The sequence below is a fragment of the Dipodomys spectabilis genome, unplaced genomic scaffold (genome assembly GCF_019054845.1).
Source record: "Dipodomys spectabilis isolate Male_0828 unplaced genomic scaffold, ASM1905484v1 ptg000085l, whole genome shotgun sequence".
In the NCBI taxonomy this organism is placed as follows: Eukaryota; Metazoa; Chordata; class Mammalia; order Rodentia; family Heteromyidae; genus Dipodomys; species Dipodomys spectabilis.
Genome location: NW_024870762.1, coordinates 5,345,659 through 5,370,690, shown reverse-complemented (window position 1 = coordinate 5,370,690; position 25,032 = coordinate 5,345,659). Strand labels below are relative to the sequence as shown.

General features: G+C 50.0%; 4 protein-coding genes across 8 annotated transcripts; 1 reads left to right on the top strand and 3 right to left on the bottom strand.

Moving 5' to 3' along the window:
* Window positions 1-2,276: 2,276 nt before the first annotated feature.
* Window positions 2,277-5,287, bottom strand: Ly6g6c (lymphocyte antigen 6 family member G6C). The gene is made up of 3 exons (XM_042684298.1): window positions 5,188-5,287; window positions 3,717-3,827; window positions 2,277-2,875 (listed from the first exon to the last, which is right to left on the bottom strand). The coding sequence occupies exons 1-3, from the start codon at window positions 5,237-5,239 to the stop codon at window positions 2,661-2,663; spliced, it is 378 nt and encodes a 125-aa protein (XP_042540232.1). The 5' UTR covers window positions 5,240-5,287; the 3' UTR covers window positions 2,277-2,660.
* A 1,131-nt stretch (window positions 5,288-6,418) lies between these two features.
* On the top strand, window positions 6,419-8,557 carry Mpig6b (megakaryocyte and platelet inhibitory receptor G6b). 2 transcript variants are annotated; one of them, XM_042684198.1, is made up of 6 exons: window positions 6,419-6,479; window positions 6,674-7,021; window positions 7,122-7,212; window positions 7,546-7,586; window positions 7,725-7,804; window positions 8,005-8,557. In XM_042684198.1, exons 1-6 carry the CDS (start codon window positions 6,419-6,421, stop codon window positions 8,107-8,109), a joined length of 726 nt encoding a protein of 241 aa, XP_042540132.1. In that variant the 3' UTR covers window positions 8,110-8,557. The 2 variants fall into 2 exon arrangements, with proteins under 2 accessions (XP_042540132.1, XP_042540133.1); XM_042684199.1 differs by lacking the exon at window positions 7,122-7,212 and having other exon boundaries at window positions 7,706-7,804.
* Window positions 8,558-11,086: 2,529 nt separating this feature from the next.
* Window positions 11,087-14,611, bottom strand: Ddah2 (dimethylarginine dimethylaminohydrolase 2). Of its 4 annotated transcripts, none has more exons than XM_042684335.1 (7): window positions 14,394-14,611; window positions 13,187-13,547; window positions 12,970-13,069; window positions 12,768-12,841; window positions 12,463-12,582; window positions 11,579-11,728; window positions 11,087-11,394 (listed from the first exon to the last, which is right to left on the bottom strand). In XM_042684335.1, the coding sequence occupies exons 2-7, from the start codon at window positions 13,481-13,483 to the stop codon at window positions 11,278-11,280; spliced, it is 858 nt and encodes a 285-aa protein (XP_042540269.1). In that variant the 5' UTR covers window positions 13,484-13,547; window positions 14,394-14,611; the 3' UTR covers window positions 11,087-11,277. The 4 variants fall into 4 exon arrangements, with proteins under 4 accessions (XP_042540269.1, XP_042540270.1, XP_042540272.1 ...); XM_042684336.1 differs by having other exon boundaries at window positions 13,187-13,543; XM_042684338.1 differs by lacking the exon at window positions 14,394-14,611 and adding an exon at window positions 13,959-13,975 and having other exon boundaries at window positions 13,187-13,543.
* Window positions 14,612-14,920: 309 nt separating this feature from the next.
* On the bottom strand, window positions 14,921-21,797 carry Clic1 (chloride intracellular channel 1). The gene is made up of 6 exons (XM_042684245.1): window positions 21,537-21,797; window positions 19,709-19,818; window positions 19,453-19,578; window positions 19,185-19,291; window positions 17,676-17,857; window positions 14,921-15,314 (listed from the first exon to the last, which is right to left on the bottom strand). Exons 1-6 carry the CDS (start codon window positions 21,573-21,575, stop codon window positions 15,153-15,155), a joined length of 726 nt encoding a protein of 241 aa, XP_042540179.1. The 5' UTR covers window positions 21,576-21,797; the 3' UTR covers window positions 14,921-15,152.
* Between the last annotated feature and the right edge of the window lie 3,235 nt (window positions 21,798-25,032).

Sequence of the window (25,032 nt, the reverse complement as noted above, 5' to 3'; positions counted from 1 at the left end):
GGATAGGGAAGGGAATGAGGGAGCTCTGAACATCCAAGGTGAGAAGTCAAACACTCCTCTGTAAGCCATTAAAATCTATTGACCATTCTAGAGCTGACTGAAAAATTCTTTTATTGATGGAAAGTTGGAAGGAGTAATATGGGAGCATCCAGCTCATAGTTTTGAAGGGTTAAAGTACTTGAGGCAGTGACCATTTGTTGCTTGTTTCAGAGCACAGCAACACACACATGGTGCTAACCACCTGATTGTGAGCCTTTATAAGACCTGCAAATCCTTAGCTCGGGCCTCTCCTCCTGGGCTCCACTGTGTTGTAGTGTAGGGCGAGGCCCCGGCTGCAGCCCGTTTAAATAAAACAGCTGTAGAGTCTGACTCTCGGTGGTCTTCTTGGTGGGGGTCCTGCAACCTTGGCATAACAGTTTATAGGTTTGCAGTACACTGGTGGACTTAATCGCAAAGCTATACTCCTTATGTCAGGCGCCAGTGGCTCACACCTGTAATCCAAGGTACTCAGGAGGCTGAGATCTGAGAATCATGGTTCATAACCAGCCCATGTAGGAAACTCTGTGAGACTCTTTTTTTTTTTTTGGTTGGTCATGGGCCTGAACTCTGGGCCTGGGCGCTGTCCCTCAGCTCTTCAGCTCAAGGCTAGTGCTCTACCACTTGAACCACAGCACCACTTCTGGCTTTTTTCTGCTTATGTGGTGGTGAGGAATCGAACTGGGCCTCGTGTGTGCAAGGCAAGCACTCTATCACTGAGTTACCTTCCCAACCCCGATGTGAGACTCATCTCCAACTAACCACCAGAAAACCAGAATGTGTTGTGGCTCAAAGTGGAAGAGTGCTAGAATTGGTTGAAAAAGCTCAGGGACTGAGCTCTGATTTCAAGCAAAAAAGAAAGAACGATTGGGGCTGGGAAGGCGGCATTTATTACTCAATGGAAAGAGGTGATAAAGGGTTTGGAGAATCAGCCCCATGCAGAGAGATCATCGGGTTCTTTCTGGGGACAGGATCAAAGCCCCATTCCACAGGCCCAGATTCCCAGTCCTTCCTTGAAGAGGGCACAGTAGAGTGCTGGAGACAAAGTGGGAGTGCTTGCCTTGCATGCATGAGGCCCTGGGTTCGATTCCTCAGCACCACATAAGCAGAAAAAGATAGAAGTGGTGCTGTGGCTCAAGTGGTAGAGTGCTATCCTTGGGCTGAAGAGCTAAGGGACACGCCCAGGAGAGAAATACTACCTAAAAGAATGACACCAGGAGCAGGGGGGTGGAGGGGAGATGGGAAGGGATGGGAAGGGGAAACAAAGAGGCAACAATGCTTGATAAGAAATGTACTCATCGCCGGGCGATGGCTCACGCCTGTAATCCTAGCTACTCCGGAGGCTGAGATCTGAGGATCGCGGTTCAAAGCCAGCCCGGGCAGGAGAGACCGTGCGACTCCTATCTCCAATAAACCACCAGAAAACCGGAAGTGGCGCTGTAGTTCAAGTGGTAGAGCGCTCACCTTGAGCTGAAGAGCTGAGGGACAGCGCCCAGGCCCAGAGTTCAAGCCCCACGACCGACAAAAAAAAAAAAAAATGTACTCATTACCTTGCCCATGTAATTGTAACCCCTCTGTACAGTATTTTCAAAAAAAAAAATAACACCTCCAAGGAGAATAAAAAAATATCTGCCCTCAACAATTCTTTGAAGCTGTTAGTAGGGTTAGGTAGGAGACTCTTCCTTTGCAATGAGAATCTCTGAGAGAGGTAAACAGGACTTTATGAGACTGGCTGACTAGGTTTTTCCCCCTTTCCTCCATTTGCTACTTGGCTCCTGAAAGGATTATTTTGAGTCATGCAAAAGGAATTGTAAATTGTATAATAGGAGAGAGGATTGAATACACCAGTTAGCATCCAGGCTGGGTGAGACCTGACAGACTGAGAACAAAAGGCCCAGAACCTCCCTCCTCATACACTCCTCCCCTTCTTTGCCCCCCCCCCCCCCCCTCAAGCTAGACTGACTGCACCTTCTTCCTGGCAGTACACCAGGGTGTGGCCCTAAATTTAGGATAAGGGTTGTTTCTCCAAACACTGGGGCCTGTGTGCCACCCTCGGATACAGGGAGAACAGAGGCCTGAAAAACCTGTTTCTCCTCTTACCCCAGCCTTCTATGGAAACTCCTTGAAGGATTCTTGGGGATAGAGGGCTGGAAGGGACCCTAACACTTAGGTCTGACAGTAAATACACAACTTGTCATACACAGACATTTATTACTCAAAATGGAAAGAGGTGATAGAGGGTTTGGAGAATCAGCCCCATGCAGAGAGATCATCGGGTTCTTTCTGGGGACAGGATGGAAGCCCCATACCACAGGCCCAGATTCCCAGTCCTTCCTTGAAGAGGGCACAGTAGAGTGCTGGAGACAAAGTGGGAGCCCATTACGGCCAGGGGAGAATGTGAAGTGGTTTAGAGGGAAATGGGTAAGGACTCGGGAAAAATAGGAATGGAGGTTTCCACGGAGGTGGGAGGGATGGCCAGGGAGACCGCTTTGGGCTCTGTGTCATTGAAGAAATGGGAAGGGACTTGGGAAATGCTTCAGGGGTGGGGAAGCCAGGCTCTGGGGACACTGGGAAAAAGGCTCAGACGAAGGCAAGTAGGAGGAGGCCCAGTCATAGAATAAGCCTCAGTGCAGCAACCAGAAGCCCAGGCCTGCGAAGGAAGTGAGGAAGACCAGGGCCAGGCCAGGAGTGGCACGAGGGGCCAGGCTGTTGCAACTGTCCTTGGTGCAGCATGTGGTGTTATAGTTCAGGCCCAGCTTGTGGATGGTTCCATTGAAGGCTTCCATACAAGGCTCTTCTCGTGTGCCACAGCGCAATTTGCTGTAAAGCCACATCTTCCCTGGGGGTAGGAGTAGATAGGTAGGTAAGCAAGGATAGGTACTTGGCAAACCTATGTCCCTTCCACATTCTGGACACCCACCCACTTTATTCTTGCCTTTTAAAAAAGATGAGTCTAATCCAGGGCCTGGGCACTGTTCCTTAGCTTTTTCCACTCAAGACTAGCACTCTACTACTTGAGCCGCACTCCACTTTTGGATTTTTGTTATTCATTGAGGATAAATGAGTCTCAGGACTTTCCTATCTGAGCTGGCTTCGTAATTCTCTGATCTCAGCCTCCTGAGTAGCTGAGATTACAGGTGTGAACCATTGGTTCCTGGCAACTTATCTTCCTCTTGTACTTCCTTATCCCGAACCCCAATCTTGCTTCTAGCAATTACCAGCAACAAGGCTATGGGTCTGTTACTGATTTTGTTTTTCTTTAGTCTATCTTCTCAGTATAATACTGGCATTTATATTATAGGGCAATCGTGACCATTTACTGAAACAGTACACGTAAAGATATAGGTCAGTGCCTGGCACACAATCATCTTTGGCCATATCACTACTGTAATTCTCTGTTGTGTCTCCATCTTTTTTTTGTTGTTTGTTGTGGGGCTTGAACTCTGGGCCTGGGCACTGTCCCTCAGCTCTTCAGCTCAAGGCTAGAGCTCTACCACTTGAGCAACAGCGCCACTTTGGCTTTTTCTGCTTATGTGGTGCTAAGGAATTGAATCCAGGGCCTATGCATGCAAGGCAAGCACTCTACCACTGAGCCACCTTCCCAGCCCATTGTCTCAATCTTAACCTCAGTTCCAGACATCTAGTCTCCCACCTGCTCCCTTCAAATAAGGGTATGTTACCTAGGTACACATTTGTTGTTACACATTGTTGTCCTTGTTCCAGGAGACAGGATTTCCGGTCAACACAGCCTAGCACAGGGACCTTGTTGCAGTGGTGACAGCGAATATCAGCTGGGGAGACACAAGTCAGGCTAAGGTTGATGGGGAATCTGAGCCACCTGGGGAGATGCTGAGCTGGGAGTGGGAGTGGAGCAGAGCTCATCAAGGAGGTACTCTGACTTGTTTGGTAGGACCTAGGGACAAGGCAGGTGAGTGAGGTGGTGAAAGTGCAAAGTGGGCAGCCGGGGAGGGTGGAGTTGTGAAAAGCTCACACTGCAAATATCTTCTCTGCGCCATCTCATTTGGGATGAGTCAACAGGAGCACAGATACCAACAAAAACAGGAGGCTGGAGATAAGCTGGAGTGTGAGGAAATCGTGGTGAAAGAATGGGGGAGAGGTATGTATGGTGGGGGGTGGAGTTTTGCAACAGAAGAAAAATCAAAAGCATGAGAGGAGGTTTACCGGAGTTACAAACAAGGCTTTCAGAAACGGTTTAGAATGGAGGCTTCAAGAAAGCCCCTGGTGGCCAGGCTCGGCAATTGACTCCTCACCCCGTAGGGCTGCCAGGAGTGTGGGAAGAGACCAGTCCTGAATGCGCTCTGTTACCGCTCCCCAGGATGAAGGCATACCTGGGAGACATATCATCAGATTCTTAGTGCTTGCACCCAAGTAGAAAGGAGAAATAGCGAAGGTGATACCCTCAAGGTTCCTGCTTCCATGAATTCAAGATTTAAGCAGACAAAGTTTGGTAAAAAGGTCAGTCCAAGGGTGAAGAGGCCTGGTGGGTGCCACCCCAGAAAACCCACCTCCCTCTAGAATCTCCTCTCTAGAAGCCTCAGAAAAACTCACTGGTTCCCTGGGAAGCTCTTAAGGTTACTGGAACCATCCAGAAGGCTTTGTATCCATGGTAAGAGTGAGGGTATGGCACCCACAGAGGAGCAGGGATGCACTAGAAGGACCACTGTTGAATGTGTAAGTCCACGATGAAGTACGTGGAGTCCAAGGGGAGCTTGGACTTGAATGTTTATGTCTCAGAGGACACCCTGAAGAGTGTAAGAGACTGGAGGAGAGGTCAGGTAAGTGGAACCGGAGAAAGAGCTACCTATTGAAATGGGGCTTGCTGGGGAATTAGCTGCCAATTTCCAGAAAAGGAGGCCCTTCAAGTAGAAAATAAGAGCTCTACTGAGTAAGGAAGCAGGTCATTCTTGGGAGTGAGAAGCAATGTGACATGGAGACCCTAGGTTTTTAAGAAATGGAGCAAGGAGCCTGTTACAGAGTGTGCTGGTCCTGGAGGCGCCAGAGAACTGAGAAAGGTGGGGCTGAAAGATGGTTCGGGATCTTAAGCAGTGGGTAGGTAGCATGGCAGAATGCGTAAGGCAGAGGATCAAGGTCTGACAGACAACCAGGTCCTTGGAGCTCCCAGGTACTCACCTGAGACCCAACAGAACAGAGCAGACAAGGTGAGCAGCAGAAAGCCTTTCATGATGAAGGTCCTGAGAATGGTAGCACCCCTGGCAGCTAGCAGAGTAGATTTTCAGGGATCCAGCTCTGGGAGTTGAGTGGACTTTTTGGAATTTATAATCCCAAAGGCCCCTCCCTTCCCTGCCTCTGCTGACACCTCCCTCCACATTTACACACAGCTGACCAGAGAGAAAAAAGACAAGAGGTAGGGAGGGGCTGGTCAGGCCGGGGTGGGAAGTAGGGTTGGGAGGGATGGAGGAGGGCCACTTCCATTTTGGTTCTTGGTTTCAGGACCACCCAGCTGAGAGCCCCAACTACCCAGTCCTCCAAAGGAGCATCAACAAAGGCCTCTGTGATTTAAATGACTATAGGAGTAGCGTCTGTTGATTCCTAGGAAATGGGCAATGGGATGAGGCTCGGGTTAACTGCCAACTTTGGGTCTCTGGGGGGGCCCTGATAAGATCATTCAGGCAGAAATTGAGGATGGAAGAAGCCAAATTAATCTCGATTCAGTCTAAACTCGGCCTTCCCAATCCTTGATCAGCCACTGGATGAAGGTTTTGTGACTTCATGGAGGGTTTCTGTGATATCATAGGAGAAGGGGGCAACAACTATGCTGTACCTCTAGGAGGATCACACCTACTGCCTCAGGCCCACAGAAGATTCTTTCTTGGGACCTCATCCTACTCAACTTGGGTGTGGCTCCCTGGGTGGGGAGGGACAAGTGTGGGCATGAAGATGAGGTAGAAGCTAAAATAAGAATGGGAGTAGTAATCATTGTAGCACTTAAATAACATTCCTATAAGCCAGCTATTGTTCCAGGCATTTTACATTATTTTATTCTCACAATGCCCTATGAAATAGATGTTTTTATCTCTATGTTACTGAGGTTAAACAATTTGTCCCTCTCCCACAGCAAATTCAGGAATTGAATTCAAGCAGCTGATCTCCAGAATTCGTGGTGCCCACAGTCACGGCCACAGTGCAGGAGTTAAGGCCAAAGTGCTCGTGCAAGTGGCCCAGGGACGCTGTTTGAAGGCTGTGGGTTTTGCTTGTGAGGATTTCCAGAGGGATGGGACTGGTGGCCATGCCCCTGCTCTTATCTGAGCCCCCAGTCCCGAGAACTCCCACCCCCGACACCCCCAGTTTCCCTCCGGTTTCCCCAGCTGATTCATGCTCCCTCTCCCCACTACCTCTTGTCATGGCCTTGGCTCTGCAGCTGCTGCCTCTGCTGTTATGGAAGGCCAACGGGGACCCATTGGGTAAGCTATCCTTGAGAAAGTTGGAATGGGAGGAGAAAGACCAAGACAGGGTAGCACCCTCCCCCCCCCCCCCCCCCCCCCCCGTGTGTGTGTGTGTGTGTGTGTGTGTGTGTGTGTGTGTGTGAAATGATCCGGGCAGAGTAAGGAAATGTCGTCTAACTAACCATGTCTGTCTCCCCCACCCTCCCCACCAGCTTCTCTGCAAGGCCACCCAGGGGACCGGGTGAATCTCTCCTGCGTGGGGGTCTTGCACCCCACCCGCTGGGCTTGGGCGCCTAGCTTCCCGGCCTGCAAAGGCCTGTCTAAAGGTCGCCGCCCTATCTTGTGGAACTCCTCCAGTGGGACCCCAACAGTGCACCCTCTGCAGCATTTTGCTGGCCGCCTCCGCCCCCTAGGCACTAGTATTCGGAGGCTGGAACTGCTCTTGAGCGCTGGGGACTCGGGCACTTTTTACTGCAAGGGTCGCCAAGAGAATGAGAGCCGGACCGTGCTTCAAGTCCTGGGGGACAGGGCCTATTGCAAGGCCTTGGGGCCTACCCACGGTAGGTGTACATACCACCAGGGGATTTAATTTGCTTGTACTTAACCTGATCGTGCCCCTGACCTGGCCATCCTTCCCTGCTACCCCGATTCCCGCCCCAGGGTCTGTGTATCCCCAGGTTCTGATCCCGCTGATGGGCGCAGGGCTGATGCTGGGACTGGGAGCGCTGGGCGTGGTCTGGTGGCGGCGCAGGTGAGCACGTGGGGCGGGGCCGGGTTGAGTCGGGGCGAAACCGGAGGCGGGAGGGGCAGGCCCCAAACCTTCGCAAAGGAAAGAACTACCTAGATCTGGAGGCCGGAGCATGTGGACTTGGAACATGTGGAATGCTGGCTGGAGAACTAAAAACTAGAGGCGCAGAGAGGATCAGAGCGAGGGCGTGGGCAGGACTTTCTGTCTGGGAGGAGCCTAAGTTGTTTTGCTGGTCAGAGCCGGCAAGTGGCAGAATTGTCGTTGGCGCCGCCTGCGGCCGAGGAGAACCAGCGCGACAAGATGGGTGACTCTCAAAAGACTCATACTCCCTTACAGGCGTTGCCCCCCGCAGCCGCCTGGACCACTCTCCACATCTGGTGAGACTAACTTCTCCCCCATCTCCCCTCTCCTACCCAAACATTGCCCGCCCTTTCATTCTCCAGTCAGAGTCTTGGCTGGAAGCAGATGTGTTGGTCACCTTCTCTCCGTCCCTCAGCTCTATCCCTCCCACATAGCTCTGTACGTGAATGTTGAGCCCCAGAGGCCCAGACTGGAGGGAGAACCCAAGATTCCAGGAAACCTGGAGCAGGAACCGGTAAGGGACTGGAGATTTTAAGGGGGTTGGCTAGAATCCTTGAGGAAAGTGGATCAAGAAAAAAAAGCACCAAGGGGACTTTTGAGGCAGGACTCAAAGTTCTAAGCCAGCCGGTGTGACATGGTTTTGGAAACACTGGGCTCCAATGGGCTGGGCTGCTGAGATGGTTCTGGCTTCCTCCCCTGCTCTGCCCCCTTCAGAGCCTGCACTATGCCAATCTGGACCAAATGGCCCTCAGAAGACCCCGACGGCTGTCCGAAGTGGTTTCTGCTGATGCTTCCACTGTCTATGCAGTTGTCGTTTGAAGGGAAGGCCTGGTTCTAAGTTTTCTAAGCTGGAGTCTCCCAGCTCTCCACAACTCCCAGCCCCTTCTTGGATTGTCACCTAGAAGAAGGCACTGTGGAACAGAAACAATCTGGGTCTGGAACCTAGGCGTCCTGGGTTCCCTGCTATCTTTACCATGGCTCTTGTTCTTCAGTTAATCCCCTCTCTCACCATGGATGTCCTCTCTAAGCCTGATGGAGCTCTGTCCATATCCCCATTTTTAAGGCATCAATAACTCCAGATTGTTGCTCTTTCTTTTCCCTTCCCTTCTGGGTCAAGCTTTTTGAATGCCTCATTGGCTGAAATTGCTCATTTACTCTTCATAAGATTGCCAGTGGTGTCCTAATTGACATTATTATGGTTCTTTTTTTGGGGGGGAGGTCTAGTCGTGTGGCCTGAACTCTGGCCTAGGCGCTGTCCCTCAGCCCTTCAGCTCAAGGCTAGCATTCTACCATTTGAGCCACAGCACCACTTCTGGCTTTTTTTTGTTTATGTGGTGCTGAGGAATCGAACCCAGGACCTCAGGCATGCAAGGCAAGCGCTCTACCACTGAGCTACCTTCCCAGCCCTATTATGGTTCTTGTTTTTGCACTCATTTGGCTTAGCTTTTGATTATTCTTTTTTTTTTTTTTTTGAGACAGGTCTTTGCTATGTAGTCCATAGTCCATGCTAGCCCCAAACTTACTCTGTTGGCCAGGGTAGCCTCTAATTCTTGATCCTCTTGTCTCTGCATCATGAGGGCTGGGAATACAGGCATGTGACACCATTTCCTGCTGGCCACTACATTAAACTTTTGTTATCAGTATCTTCCTATTGCAATCCTTGTCCTTGCTCCCTGTCCCAACTCTATTCTAGCCAATCTAGATTTTTTTTTGGGGGGGGGTCCAGTCCTGGGGCCTGAACTCTGGGCCTGAGCGCTGTGCCTCAGCTCTTTAGCTCAAGGCTAGCGCTCTACCACTTGAGCCACAGCGCCACTTCTGGCTTTTTTTCTTTTTGCTTATGTGGTGCTGAGGAATCGAACCCAAAACCTCAGGCATGCAAGGCAAGCATTCTACCACTGAGCCACCTTCCCAGCCCCCCAATCTAGATTTTTTTCCTTTCTCTCTCTTACTCCTTTTCTGGAGTTAACTCCTCTTCTGAAGTGCCTATTCACAACCAATCCTTAGCCAGAACTCTCTCCAGTCCATCTGGACCGTGACATCTGTCAGATCTAGGACATCTTGTCCAATTGGCTCTAGGCATTTTGCACATGGCAGGTCAAACCTAACTCAAAGTCATCAACCAAGACACTCCCTCTGCATTCTCTCTTGATCAAACCAATTGCTCAAGTCAGAAACAAGGACTCATGCAGACCTCTATCTCTTACCCCACACAATGAGCCATCAAGTTTTGTCACTGTATCTTAATGTCACTATTACATATACACCTTTGCCCATGTACAGTACTGCCACCAGAATGTACTTCCCTCATTTCCTTTGTGGGTGATCCATAGCTCCACTTCATCCTCTTGTCTTTGCCCTCCTCTCTAAAGCCAGAAATACCCTCCCCATGTACTAAGCTGTTCCACACATGCATTTCTTTCCTTAATCTTCAGCTCTGAGTGAAGATGCTAAAGAACTTTTCTTTTTCTTTCCTCTCTCTCTCTTTTTTTGGTCAGTCATGGGGCTTGAACTCTGGGCCTGGGTGCTATCCCTCAGCCCTTCAGCTCAAGGTGAATGCTCTACCACTTGAGCTACAGCGCCACTTCCTGCTAAAGAACTCTATTCAAAGCAGGGCTCCAGTGGCTCACGCCTGTAATCGTAGCTACTCAGGAGGCTGAGATCTGAGGATCGAGGTTCAAAGCCAGCCCGGGCAGGGAAGTCCGTGACTCTTATCTCAAATAAATCACTAGAAAACCAGAAGTGGCACTGTGGTTCAAGCGGTAGAGCGCTTGCCTGAGCTGAAGAGTGCAAGGACAGCGCCCAAGCCCAGAGTTCAAACCCCACAACCAATTGAAAAAAAAAAAAAAAAGAACTCTGTCCACTCTCCAAGTTTACCTCTGTTGTTCCATATGCACACCTATCAGCTTTGAATAGTTTCTCCCTTTCCAAAATATGCCTTTGCTCAGTGTAATTCCTTTTTCTAGAATTGCTTTCTCCTTCCCTCCTACCTACCTGCTTGGCTAATTCTTATTTATGCTTAGGACTCAGTTCAAATGTAATCTTTTCTTGGAAGTTGTACCTGACCTCCTTTGCCTGCTCTTGCGTAAAATTTGATGCTCCAGTGAACCTACTTCTTTTCTCATCAAAACAAGCTTCCTGTGAATTATTCCATCACAGCCTGTATTTCAGTCTGTAAGACATTTTCATGTGAGTTCCCTGACACCAGGGGGGCTGACTTTTTTTTTTTTTTTTTTTTTTTGGGTCTGGTCATGGGGCCTGAACTCTGGGCCTGGGCGCTGTCCCTCAGCTCTTCAGCTCAAGGCTAGCACTCTACCACTTGAGCCACAGCACCACTTCCGGCTTTTTTCTTTTTGCTTATGTGGTGCTGAGGAATCGAACCCAGGGCCTCAGGCATGCAAGGCAAGCGCTCTACCACGGAGCCACCTTCCCAGCCCCCGTGACTTTTCTTTTTAATATATTACCAAGCCTCAGTAAATAAGCGAATGAAAATGAATGTCCCTGGAAACATCATTTCTTCTCTTTCAAAAAAAAAAAAACAAACTGGTAACTTAACAGTCCCTGAATTATCTGACATTTAGATACATTCAGAAAGTGACCCAACCCATGTTTTTCTTCCCTGGACATGCTTTCCATAATAGAGGGTACATCTTGTAACCTGTGACAGGGCTGGGCAATGAGTCACTAGGTGCCTACTAAGAGTTTTTTGAGCTCCTTCCTAGCTCCGGCTCCACTACCACTTCAGTTTTCAGCCCCACCCCATCCCTTTGCTCCTTAAGACATCAATCACAGCCCAGTCTAAAAGGCCAATTCTGTTTTATTGATTCTGATAGTCCAGAGGACTCATCCTATCCTTTGTCCCCCACTCTGCCCTCCCCCTTCCTGGGGACCTCTCCCACTACTATCTACTCACTATCTTCTAACCCTTCTTCGTCTTCTATTTGCTATGCTGCCATACTTCTGGCCAGAGAGAACTTCAATGCTGGTCCTTCAACTGTGGGGGCGTGTGCTGAGAACTAGGCAGAGGGAGCTGAGCCCAGCACCAGCCTTCTCCAGTTCTGAACAGGACACAGGTACCAGGGTGACATCAGAGAGCTTCTGCAATGCCTGCAGAGATGACCAGAAAAGGGGAGTAAGACTCTGAGGTCAGAACCACACCCTCCCATGCCAGCTCATAGTAGCTCCACCAAGGCATCTAGAGAAGGTATCATTCCTTCCTCCCACTGGAAAAGATGGAAACTTCTTTCTCAAATTGGTGGTGATAGTGATAGAGAGTTTTGCCCTCTCTCACCTCCTGGCTATTGGGCAGGTCCCCACCTCCACGATGCAAGAGAAAAGGGGATGCACCAGGCAATCCAGGGCGTAGAAATAGACAGTCAGCAGCTGCATCATCTGGGAGGGTCAGAGAGGCGTAGGGGTGATCTGTCAGCGCTGCCATTGCCTGGGAGAGAGGAAAGAGGATAAGCTTAAGTCTATACAATTGAGTTTGCCAGTCTTACCACAAACTAAGGGGCCTACTAAGAACCTGGGGCAGTTACACTTGTGGAATGACAACAAACACATGCTACTGTCAGATGGTGTCTTTAGGTAAAAAGGGCATTACTTAGCTGGGTGCTGGAGGCTCAAGCCTGTAATCCAAGCTACTCAGGAGGCTGAGATCTGAGGATCATAGTTCAAAGCCAGCCCAGGCATAACTGGAAGTGGCACTGTGGCTCAAGAGGTAGAGCACTAACTAGCCTTGAGCTTAAGAGCTCAGGGACAGAGCCCAGGCCCAGAGTTCAAGCCCCACGACAGAAAAAAAAAAAAAAGGACTTTGCTTCTGCTAATTTCTTCCTTGTTTTCATATATAGTTCTTCTCACCTGCAACCCTTTCCAGTTTCCACATGTCTATCCCATTCATTCTACAAGTCATAACTTAGATACTACTCCCTTTGAGAAGTTTCTGGAAACTTCCGAACAATTTCTTCACCTTTGTTCTCAACTCTCCGAGTTCTCGTCCCCTTACATATCCTATTGTTTGCCAGGAATGCTCTTGTTTACCAAGGAGGTCTTTCACTCTAGACAGCTCCGTGAGATCTAGGGCTAGAGCTTATTTCCTGAGCCCCAGTTCCCCAGGGAACCACGCCCACTTTCATTGGCCCCACCCTTCTCCATCCCAGCCCCACCCCTCCTCACCCTGACAGCCTTTTGCGAAGCCTCGCTGCTACCAGCCACCACCGTGCGGGGTCCCCCCATGCCGCAGAGGCCGCGCAAGTGGGAGGGGCCGGAGACCGGCACAGTGGAGACAGCAAAGTCCTAGAAAGAGCAAGAGGAGGCATTCAGGGTTAGGGGAGGGGCGAGGGGGTACCCTCAATCACAGGCTGCTGGCTCGCAGCTCTTCCTCCCCAGAAGGCCCCCAGGCCGCCCCTACTTGCACCTGCGCCGCCCCCCCCCCCCCCGCCCCCAGCCGGCTCCCTTCCAAGGTTTTTCACGCTCCTCACCCGAAACGTGTCGGCCACGATCTCAGCGCCTCGATGATTGGTCCACTTGGAAAGGCCTACGAAAAACTCCCGGCCTGAGCCAGGAGAGACCAGAGGTTTGAGGGCTGGCTTGAGTTTGGAAACAATGGCTTGGACCGCCTGTTTTCCAAAACATGCTTTCTGGTGCCCAGCCCCCAGGGGTGCTGAGCACCCGCAGCCTCACCGGTGAAGAGAACGTCGGTGCCATCCAGCGTCGCGTTCTCATCTCCCATCTCTACGATTCGGAGCCCCAAATCCTGAAGGGCTTTGCGGACTCCATCAACCTTAGGGCAGGAGAATAGAGGACACGACTGAAAACCCAACTTCCAAATCTCCCCCCAAACTCGAGACATCCGTCTCCTCCGGTCTTTGCTCACCACGCCCGGTGCCCTGGCACTCACCTCAGGCCTCCGGGCCGGGCTCCAGGGCCGCGTGATTAGGGCCGTGTCCCCTTGGATCACCGCCGTGTCACCAAGCAGCGGTCCCAGCGGCAGCGATTCTTCAGGGGGCAGTTCTACCAGCTGCAGCCCTAGTCGCTGCCTCAGTTTACCCCCTAACACCCCATGTTCCCTTTGAGCTTTGGCTAGATCCAGAGCCGGAAGACCTGCCCCTGCACCTTCCCCCGACGCCAGGCTCTCGGGGACACCCCGGATCAGGGCATGGGAGCAGCGACCCAGCCCCTCCCCTGGCGTCCCCATCCCATCCACACAGACGCCCCTTCCGGCAAGGCTGATTACTCTCTTCTTTTTCACTTCACCCTGTCTTGGAGAGGAGACGAGAAGGAAGGGTAGCAGAGGAGGAGACGTTTAGAGAAGGGCGTGGGGGTCGTCTTCCTGCTCTCTCCAGGCGCCCCTCCCACTCGGCCCCACCCCCTCCAGACCTGGCTTTGGGGTCGACCCCGCTCCACCCGGCACTCTCGTGGATCAGCTTCTTTAAGAAGAGCCCAAGAAAACAGGACTGGGATCCCTAATCTCCAAAACACCTGTTGCCCCTGCGGCGGGGCCGGGAGAGGGGATGGTGGGAGAGGGAGGGAGGGCTCGGTGAGGTTCCCTGCCGGGCGCCCCTCTTGGCAACCGCTAGGATGCGCTCATTCCCCAAAAATGCGGCGGCCCCGCCCCCTTAACCCTCAGCTGCTCGCCGCTGGAGGGACCCGAAGTCCGGCCAGGGACCCACCGGGGGCTCGGGCACAAGAGGAGAAAACTGGGGGACAGAATCGGAGCTTGGGAGACGGAAGTCCTGAATCCCCGAAGGAGAAGAGGAGACGGGACAGGGAGGGCGGAATTAGAGCCTAAGGAGTTAAGCATCCTCTTCACCTCCCGGGCTAGTTACGCTGACCCTGGCGCGACCCAGTATAAACCAGACTTGAGTCCCGGAGGACTGGGAGAGGTCTAAACGGAACCCGAGGGGCGGAGAAACGGGGGGGCGTGGTTCTGGGGTGCGGGCACCACTCTGGGCTCCTGGACCTGGTACTCCAGATGTCCATCTTCCACCAAAGTCCACCGCACCCAGCTCCGCACCCAAACAACGGGTTCCCCGCACACTTCAGTACAAGCGTGGGCCCAGCATATCCAAACTCCAGCCCCGATTTGGTCCCAGGGTCAGACTCACCTCCAGCACCACCACCACCACCACCTCCGCACTGTGATATCGCCTTGAGCCCCACCCCTAGAGGAGTTGGTGGAGAGTCCTAGTTTTCAAGCGAGGGGCACCGGGAGCTTGGATTTGGAGAGGGTCCTTGGGTAGGCGAGCTCACGTAGTAAGATGGGGCGGGGGCGCGAAGGTCTGGCGACTCCCGGGCATTGTCTAAGCGGGACGGGGCGGGGCCTGCCTAGACCACGCCCATTCCGCCCGATCAGGCCGCGCCCACCCCACCAGGACTTCGTCTCCCCACCACCTCCTTCTCCTCCCCCGAAGTTGGCACCGCCCCTCGAGCCACCGCTGTTCTGGCCCACCCAGATCTGTTTGGCCCTAGTGGCGGGGCTGCAAATGTGGCCTGGACCATAGGACAGAACTATGGTGAACTTGCACTAAGAAAATGGCAGCCCCCTATTTAATTCGTGGCTTTTACCCTGAGCTCAAAATTACTGTCAATGCCAACCCCACTTTATATTCCTTTGTGTGAAAACAACACTATATTTCATTCTGCATTTTATTACTGAAATACATTGTCTTACCCACCCCACCCCACAATAAAAATCTTACCCTTATCCCCTTTTTCTCCTAACCCCTATTCCCCTACCTCTGCACAAGTGCCCCAGGTTTCTTTGCCTACTACAAGTTTTGGAGTGTGTCCATTTGGATAGCAATGTGGAAATTACCCCGGGGCTCTCTGCAGAGCATAAGGGATGATATTGCCCTAGGAGGAACTTATTTGAGGGCCTTGGCCACTTGCTCATAGGCCAATTCTATCTCTTCGTCATCTGGACAAGTGGAGGCAAATTCTTCCCGAGCATAGGCATTGCTCAAGTACCGATGTACTCCTCGAAAAGCCTCAGGGATGGTGAATCCCCTGTACTTCTTACATACCACCTGGAGAGAGGAGAGGACACAGACATGTTAGCCCCACAAAGGTCACTTTGGAGGCCATGCTATTATTAACCTTCCCTTTCCCCAAATTCACATAAAATCAACCTTTTTGTTCAGGCATGCAAGAACCTCTACATTTAAATTTTTTTGGTGGTGGTACTGGGTGGGGTTTGAACTCAGGACCCTACATTTGTTACACAGGTGCTATAGCATTGAACCATACCTCTAGCCTTCAGATTTGTTTTTTTCCAGTCCTGGGGCTTGAACTCAACGGCTGGGCACTGTCCCTGAGCTCTTTTTGTTCAAGGCTAGCACTCTACCACTTGAGCCACAGTGCCACTTCTGGCTTTTTCTGTTTATGTGGTACTGATGAATTGAACCCAGGGCCTCATGCATGCTAGGCAAGCACTCTTACTATACTGAGCCACATTCCTAGCCCCAGATTCATTTTTTTTTTTTTTTGAGACAAGAATCTTACTACATAGCCCAGGCTGTCCTATGACACTTTGTAGCTCTGAATGGCCTCAAATTTGAGATCCTCCCACTACAGCCTCCTGTGTGATAAGATTATAGATATGTGCCACCATGCCCAGTGTCTTCCTACAGATTTTTATCTCCCACATGAAATCATATTGGCTTTTTCAACTCTATTCTCTTAATATTTCTTTCTTTCTTTTTTCTTTATTGGCAGTACTGGGCTTGAACTCAGGGCCTGGGTACTATACCTGAGTTTCTTTTGTTCAAGGTTAGCACTCTACCACTTGAGCCATAGCGCTACTTCTGGCCTTTTCTGTTTATGTGGTACTGAGGAATTGAACCCAAGGCTTCATGCGTGCTAGGCAAGCACTCTACCACTAAGCCACATTTCCAGCCCTTAATATTTCTTTATCCCTCCTCTTCCCTTATTGAAATCCCTGCCATCAATAACCAGCCCCTTTCCAAACCACTAATTCCATGGGTTAACTTATTTCCTGCCTTAAAAAAAGAAAAGAAAAATAGACTGGGAGTGTGGTTCAGTGGCATAGCACATGCCTAGGTTACAACCCAATATTTCTCCTCCTGAATTTCCATAGTGATTTTTTTTTTCTTTTTCTTTTTCTTTTTTGTTGGTTGTGGGGCCTGAACTCTGGGCCTGGGCGCTGTCCCTCAGCTCTTCATCTCAAGGCTTGTACCTTACCACTAGAGCCACAGTGCCACTTCTGGCCTTTTCTGCTTATGTGGTGCTGAGGAATTGAACCCGGGGCCTGATCATGCATTTGAGGCAAGCATTCTACCAATGAGCCACTTTCCCAGCCCTCCATAGTGATTTTTGTTTGTTTGTTTTTTGTCTTTTGCGAGTCCTGGGGCTTGAAATCAGGGCCTGAGCACTGTCCCAGAGCTTCTTTTGTTCAAGGCTAGCACTCTATCACTTGAGCCACAACGCCACTTCTGGCTTTTTCTGTTTACTTGGGACTGAAGAATTGAATCCAGGGCTTCATGCATGCTAGGTAAGCACTCTATCACTAAGCCACATTCCCAGCCCATCACAGTGATTTTTATCTCTATTTTTCATTTGACTTTTAGTCATGTATTATTACTTAACTTTCATGTGAATGTTCTGTCTTCTGATTTCAATCCTTGATGGGCAAGGGTCATTCAACTAACTTCTTTTATCATTGTTTTTTTCTTTTTCTTTTTTCCTTTCTTTTTCTTTTTATTTTTTTGTGTGTGTGTGCCAGTCCTGAGCTTGAACTCAGGGCCTGGGTGCTATACCTTAGCTTTTTAATTCAAAGCTGATACTCTACTACTTGAGCCACAGTTCCACTTCCAGCTTTTGCTGGTTAATTGGAGATAAGAGTCTCATAAACTTTCCTGGCTGGCTTTGAACCATGATCCTGATAGCTCAGCCTACTAAGTTTTCTAACATTACAGGTGTGGTCACCAGTGCCTGGCCCTTGTCTTTTGATGCCTATTGTTTACATGTTCTTCAATTGTACAGCAAACTGACATCAGGCCTATGATTCAAGAACTATACTAGTATTTTTATGGGAAGCAGCAATTTTCATCTTCCTCAAGAAGAAGTGGAAACTGAAGCATAAAGCTAGCTGCAGCTTTGACTTAGAAAGATTGCTCTATCTCATCTAGCTGACACAAAGGCAGGAAGAACCTTCTTGAAAATAATCCTGGAGTATGTTACTCCTGACCAAGCCCTGTGACTGAATGTTGAGCAGCAACTGATATGGACTAGATTGGGTCTCAGTGGTAGCAATGTATGGAGACTACTTGAAGAAAAAAAGCATCCTTTAGACTTGTCAAGGGGACTCCATGGAGTAACTCCTTAAGATGCCACTCCAGCTTCCATCTTCTCCCATGGTGACCACCTACCTGTACTATGTGGAGCTTTGGCAACAGGTTGCAGTCAGCCAGGGTGAGCTCATTGCCATCCAGAAATTTTCTTTGAGAGATACCTTCATCTTCTGCACTGGTCTCATCCACTTCTTCTGGGAGGGGGGATGTCAGGTAATTGTCTAAGATCTTCAGGGCTTTCAGGAGTCCCTTCTCCAGATCTGTGCAACATTAAAACATTAGGAACACTGAACATTGGGAAAAGGCATAATCTGTCCTATAAGACCCATTAGTAAGGTAAGTTCAAATAATAGCAAACAAGGCTGAGGAGGTAGTCCAGTGGTAAAGTAGCATGTGGAAGACCTGGATTTAATACCAAGGATTACCCAAAAAAGTGCTTAGCATAACAGATACAAGTGCTGCAGGCCAGACCTCAGTATAAGAATGCTTTGCCTAAGAAGGAACTAGTCCTGAGTTCACTTCCTAGTACTGTCAAAAAAATAAAAACAGAAACCGAAAACAGATGCCAGGTGATGGCAGCTCGTGATTATAATCCTAGCTACTCAAGAGGCAGCAATCTGAGGATCGCACTTCAAAGTCAACACAGACAGAAAAGTCCCTGAGAGTCTTACCTCCAAAAAACTACCAAAAAAGCTGGAAGTGGATCTGTGGCTTAAATGGTAGAGTGCCAGCCTTGAAGAAAATAATCCTAGGACAGTGCCCAGGCTCTGAATTCAAGTCTCAGGATTGGCACAAACAACAACAACAACAACAAAAATAAAACCAAGTCAGTCCTGGTACAACTAGCCTTAAAAAAAAATCCAGAAAACTGACATTACTAGTGGCTATTATTATTTTTTCAAGGTGGAATGCTAGATTGAACGTAGGGCTTCACACAGGCTAGGCAAGCTCTGGACTACTCAGTTCCCTTCCCAGTTCTCTAAGCATTTTAGGAATAAAACTTATTTAATTCTCATATCAATACAGGAAATAGGTATTATTATACTCCTATTATAGATCTAGAAGTGCATTTATAGAGAGGCTAAATAAATAGCTCAGAGTTGGGTGCCAGTGCCTCCCACCTGTAATCCTAGATACTCAGGAAGCTGAGATCTAAGGATTGCAATTTGAAGCTAGCCTGGGCAAGAAAGTCTGTGAGACTCTTATCTCCAATTTATCATCAGAAAACCAGAAGTGGAGCTGTGGCTCAAAACTATTGAGTGCTAGCCTTGAGCAAAAAGCTCAGGGACAGTGCGCAGGCCCTGAGTTCAAACCCCATGACCAAAAACACACACACAAAAACTAAACAAAACAAAAAAAAAATCAATGTCCCAAGAGAAGGAAGGGAAGAAGAGGGTACGAACAAATGAAAGAGCTTTAAAGTCTCTGCCAATGAGAAGGCAGGAAAATATAGGGGTAAAGCAAAAATGGAGGATTGGAAGACATTTGCCAACATCTGCTCCATCTCAGCCCCTCCAGATGCCCCTGATGCTTCTCAACCTTAGGTCTTCTCCCTTGAGGACTCAACCTCTAACTCATAAAACTCACTGTCATTGAGTGCTGGATTTGAATTCTTGATGTAGGCAGAAAATTTGGCAAATATGTCCAACCCAGCTGTGTTGGACTCAGGGTTCAGAGCTGCCAGCTTTGGGTACCTGAAAGCCAGTGGAAGGAATATGGTTAAGATTCTTTCCCAACAGGAATGGAACATCGGCTAGTTCTCCTGTCCCATCCCTGACCCTCCCCCCCCATCTCTGTTTTCCACTCCTTCAACTTCTCTGTTCTGCCCTCTCCCCCTTCCCATGTGTCCCAATACCTGGGAGGGCACAGCACTGCCTCTAGAAATTCCTCAATCTTGTTGGTGTCTGTGTGTACTTCAGTGCCATACAGCAGGAATGGGAGCTGCCCTCCTGGACACAGCTTCTGCACCGTCTCTGTCCGCCTGGGGACCAGGCATCAAGACAGGAAAAGAGGGTCAGGAAGAACTCGAAAGGATGGAGAGATGGAGGGAGAAAAATGGGCTCCAGATGGAGGGGGAAAAAGATTGTTTAGAGGAACAAAACTGTGCCCACCTTTTGGTGTCAACCGTAGTGACGTTGAAGGTGACTCCTTTGAGCCACAGTACCATGAAGAGCCTCTGGGAGAAGGGGCAGTTCCCGATCTTGGCCCCATCACTGCCAGCCTGAAAGGCAGTCCCCAGCCCCGAAGTTAGACTTGGTGCATCCGACTTCTCCCAGGTCATTTCAGATTAGTTATGTTCACCTAGTCCTCCCCCACCCCTCTCTTTCCCTCCCTCCCACTAATAGCTACTCTCAGAACTATGCTCTTCCCTTTAGGCCTGAGTCAAACAACTCCTTTTCATCTCAGCAAAGGGAGAGATTAAGGAGAGATGGGAGAAAGCAGAGGTCTTGGGGAATCTTGAGGGTATTAATCATAGAGACAAAGATATAGAATTATAGGCTAGAGTCTTAGACTCCTGAGTTCCTAAGACAGGTGAAGTGGGGCCTGGGTAAGCCAGTGTTCATTCAGGCTCATTACATTTCCATCCAAGAGGTTTCTGGCAGCTGGGGGTGGGGACTCAAGGGTCTAGCCTAGCCCTAGAGATGTGGAAGGCTTTCTGGAAGGGGCTGCCTTCTAATTGGCAAGCAGTGACCTCATCCCCCAAGGGACACCTCCCCCTAGACTGGGTGTGATTCATGTCTCCGTGTCTCTAGCCTCAGCTGCTTCCTTCCTGGCAATCAAGTGGGGGCAGGGACCTAGGCAGCTGAGGCCTGGCTAGCTAGGATACCCCATTAGCCTCCTCCTTAAGCCCCTGTTTCCCACTGCTGGCTCTCTAAGTTACAAGGTCCAGATAACTTCCACACAGGACACAGGCAAGAATCTCAATGCACCCAGGAGTAAAAATAGCCCCAAAGGCTAATGGGAAAGTGGTGGGGACCACACCTAAGGGGGCGGGCCCAGGCTCCAGTTGACTTCCCTGGATGTAGCTAGGGAGAGGGAATGGCTGCCCAAGAACCCTCAAGCATAAAGGAGAGAGAAACAGAGACACACAAAGGCCAGTCGGACAAAAGCGAGAAAGTGGAGAAAAGAGGATGCAGCAAATTGTAGGGTGGGGAAAAAGAAAGGTGAGCAGAGTAAGGGAAGCTGCGGGGAAAGAAGGGAAGGAGAGAGGGAGGGGCAGAGACCAGGTCCAGAGACCAGAGAAAGAATGTTGCCCTGGAGGGGAGGGGACGGGCAGACTCAGGAAGGCTTGTAGCCTGCGGTTTCCATACTCCACAGCCAGGGGCCCACCTCCACGCATCCACAGAGACCGAGACACAGACTGGCCGAGAGCTGGGTTCAATCTTTATTTTTTCTGCATCTGTGCCTACCCCATCCTGCTTCTTGAACTGGATTCCCACCATTGGCTTTGCTTTCCACCCCATCAATTCTTGCCAGTTTTTTCCTTCTTCCATTCCCCCAGTCTTCCTGTAACACACCCTCTTCTTTGAATCACACACACCCCCTCCTTCTTACTTTTATGAGAATGTTCTAGCTATTATTTTCCTCTCTCTTTCCCAGACTCTACGGTGCAACTCCTTCCCATTTTTCTCCTCTTTCATCCCTGGGAAGACTTCACCTACTTCTGAAAACTCCCTTTTTTCTCCACCTTTACTCTGCTGTAGGCCGCTGGAAACTTGCAGGCTCTCTACAAACTTTTCAGGGTCGGATCTGGAGCTCTCCCGATGGGTCCACAAGGTGTCTTCGCCTCCCTTAACACCCCCTCCCCCAGATGGCACGTGGGGTTGGGGAGGGGGTCAAGAGGAAAGAGATTGGGGAGTTCCGACGGAAGCTGGGAAAAGGGAAAGGCTGGCTTCTAGGAACCCCGAGGGTGGCCATGGGAAGAGAAGGCGTTCTTACCTTCACGAACAATTCGACCTGAGGCTGTTCTTCGGCCATGGTTGCGTCGGGGACCAGGAAGCGGCCGTCGTCGCTGGGGGAACTGGGAGGGGCTGGGCCGGGGAAGGCGGGTCTCAGGGTCCAGGGATTCTCTCCAGACCCAGGGCTGTCCCCTTAGCGCCTTACGATTGTGATCAGACCCGTTCCCTCCAGACAAGGCCTCCCCACTGGCCCAGGGCACCTCACACCCAGATCCTCCAGCTCTGTCCCCTCTCGGGCTGGCTGTGGGAGCCGCTGACTCACCGGCCGGCCCCGCCCTGGACCTGGGGAGGGGACAGGAGGGGGCGGGACTGCACAATCTAGGGAGTGGGACTGGAAGGGAGGGAGGTTCTCAGGTCTCCCAGAGGCCCAGGGATGGGGGGGGGGAGGGTGTTCAGTAGGAGTCTTGGGAATAACTCCTTGTTTCTTTGATTTTTTTTTCCTGAACACAGTATTTTTCCCCTGCCTCAGTTTCCCTGCTTCACTTCACTCACCAGGTTTATCCAGCCTCACACAGGAAAGGGGGACACACTAACAGCTGGAAAATATCAATTGAAGATGCAAAAATTATATATATTTACATATAAATATATATGATTCTGCATTCCCTTCAAACTCTGCTCCAAATTCTGGGATGCTAGGACTCAGGAGGAGAATTTAGTTTTTGGAGTTTTTTTTTTTTTGGGTCCGGTCATGGGGCCTGAACTCTGGGCCTGGGCGCTGTCCCTCAGCTCTTCAGCTCAAGGCTAGCACTCTACCACTTGAGCCACAGTGCCACTTCCGGCTTTTTTCTTTTTGCTTATGTGGTGCTGGGGAATCGAACCCAGGCCCTCATGCATGCAAGGCAAGCGCTCTACCACTGAGCCACCTTCCCAGCCCCAGGAGGAGAATTTAGAAGTAGAAGCTGGGACTGGAAATGGGGAAGGGTAAAAAGTAGTGCAGGGGATGAAAGTGAGGTCAGAAGGTCTGGTGATGGGGAAAGAGGAAGCTGAGCTGTGGGGCTTCATTGGCACCAACAGGTCCCCAGCTTTAGTGCTTCCACTTCTGTCCCTCATTGGGGCCCCTTCCTGTGCCCCTTGACCTGTGATTGGTAAGGTTGCCTTGGAGATGGTGGAGTTATCTTAGCCCTGAGTTAGAGCTTCACTGACCCTAAGGTAGGTGGGATTGTAGCAGGTTCAATCTTGGGGATAAAGCAAAGGTCAGGTAGAAGAGTGGAAATAAGAGGACAGAAGAATAGGGCTCTCCCTTTCCAGTAACCTTGATTTTGGAGGTATTGTCAAATTTGATGCCCTCCTGAAAAAGCTCCAAAATATATTCCACAGCCATAGTCAGAGCTACACACTCCCCTCCTGTCCAATCCTCCTCCCCCCCCTCCCCAGTGCCAGTCCTAGGGCTTGAACTTATGGCCTGGGCATTGTTCCTTAGCTTTTTTGCTGAACGCTGGTGTTCCACCACTTGAACCACAGCTCTATTTCCTGCTTTTTTTCAGGTTAATTGGAAATAAGAATTTCAGGGATATTTTGGACTGGGGCTGGCTTTGAACTGGGTTTCTCATCTCTCGGCCTCCTAAGTAGTTAGGATTATAGGCATGAGCCACCAGCATCTAGCTAGTCAGGATTACAAAGGTGAACCACTGGTGCCCAGCTCCAATCATTCTCTTTTCTACTCACCAGAGTAACTAAAGATCTGTAGTCCAGCATGGTGGATTGCAAGGCCATAGAAGCCAAACCAAGTTTGAAATATAAGGAAAGGAAAGGCTCGGGGAAGAGTGGGGTGGAGTAATGCAACAGTACTACTGGAAATCAGCAGTTAGTGGTTTCCTCTTGTGCTTCCTCTTCTGAGGGGTTTTCTTCTCTCTGGGAGGAGGTTTATCTCTCTCTCCTCCCAGGAAGAGGTAATCTATTTATAGTGGTTCCTTCCTTGAACTGCAACAATTTGTATAAGGTTGTAGAATGAATTCCTAGTGTGTATGTGTGAGTCATCTTGGTAGAGACCCTTCCCATGATGGGAGTGGGGGCTGAAGCAATCTTACTTTCCTATTCACCCTTCAGTGTCCATTCAAGGATCTGCCACTTCCACCTGTCCACTCCCCCCTTTTACCCTCTTTCCCCCCAAAAAAAAGATCTCTGGGAGAAGCTCAGGTATATGGGGCCAGCTTTAGGCTCAAACAGGTTTGGTAGCCTTTCCCCTGACTGTTTTTCTCCTACAGCCAGCTGCCTGGATCATCAATATTGACTTTGACTGGCTGGTGTGGCAACCCTTGTATCTTGCCTGAACTATTTAGGTGGCAGGCTACGCTGCCCTCTTCTGGAACCACCCAGCAATGCCTCCTGGATTGGACAACGGGCTGTGAATCAGAGAAATTTCACTCCCATCTCATCTCTTTGCCCTTGATTTTCTTCTCTCAATAGGGTCTCCCCTTTCTTTTGGGCAAGCTTCTTTTGCCAGGCCGCTTCCGCTTCCCAATAAACCAGTCCCTTAATCTTTTCACACCCTAGATTGAAAGGTGTGTCCCTCCCTGCCACTCCCCAGAGCTGTCACCAGCCACCTGCAGGTTTTCATTGCTCCTGTTGCTCAACAATTTGCCATGGATAACCATTAACCCAGCCTTTAACTCTCAGCCCCTCCACCTTTCCTATTGGAGGGGATTTTCCAACTACTGGTCAGTATAGCCAGGTCTTCTGATACCTTTACTAACTTCTCCTTAAAGCTGAGGAGAAAGATTATTTAAGTGATTTATTTATTTATTTTGCCAGTCCTGGGGCTTGAGCTCTGGGCCTGGACACTGTCCCTGAGCTTCTTTTTGCTCAAGGCCGGCACTCTACCATTTGAGCCACAGAGCCACTTCCAGCTTTGTTGTTGTTGTTGTTTGTTTATGTGGTACTGGGGAATCGAGCCCAGGGCTTCATGCATTTTAAGCAAGCACTCTACCACTAAGCCACATTCCCACCCCTATTTAAGATATTGTTAATAAGTATTTATTTCTAACTAGGAGCCAGTGGCTCGTACCCATAACCCTTCGTTACTTAGAAGGCTGAGATCTGAGAATTGTGGTTCATAACCAGTCCCAGCAGGAAAGCTTGTGAGATCTTCTTCTCCTCCTCCTCCTCCTCTTCCTCCTTTTGTCATCCTGCAGCTTGAACTCAAGGCCCAGACACTGTCCCAGAGATTCTTTGGCACAAGGCTAGCATTTTACCACTTGAGCCATAGTGCCACTTCCAGCTTTTTCTGAATAGTTTATTGGAGATAAGAGTCTCATGGACTTTCCTGTCCCTGGCTGGCTTGGAAACATGATCTTTAGGGGCTGGGAAGGTGGCTCAGTGGTAGTGCACTTGCCTTGCATACTCGAGGCCCTGGGTTCGATTCCTCAGCACCACATAAGAAGAAAGAAAAAAAGCTGGAAGTGGCCCTGTGGCTCAAGTGGTAGAGTGCTAGCCTTGAGCTGAAGAGCTGAGGCACAGTGCCCAGGCCCAGAGTT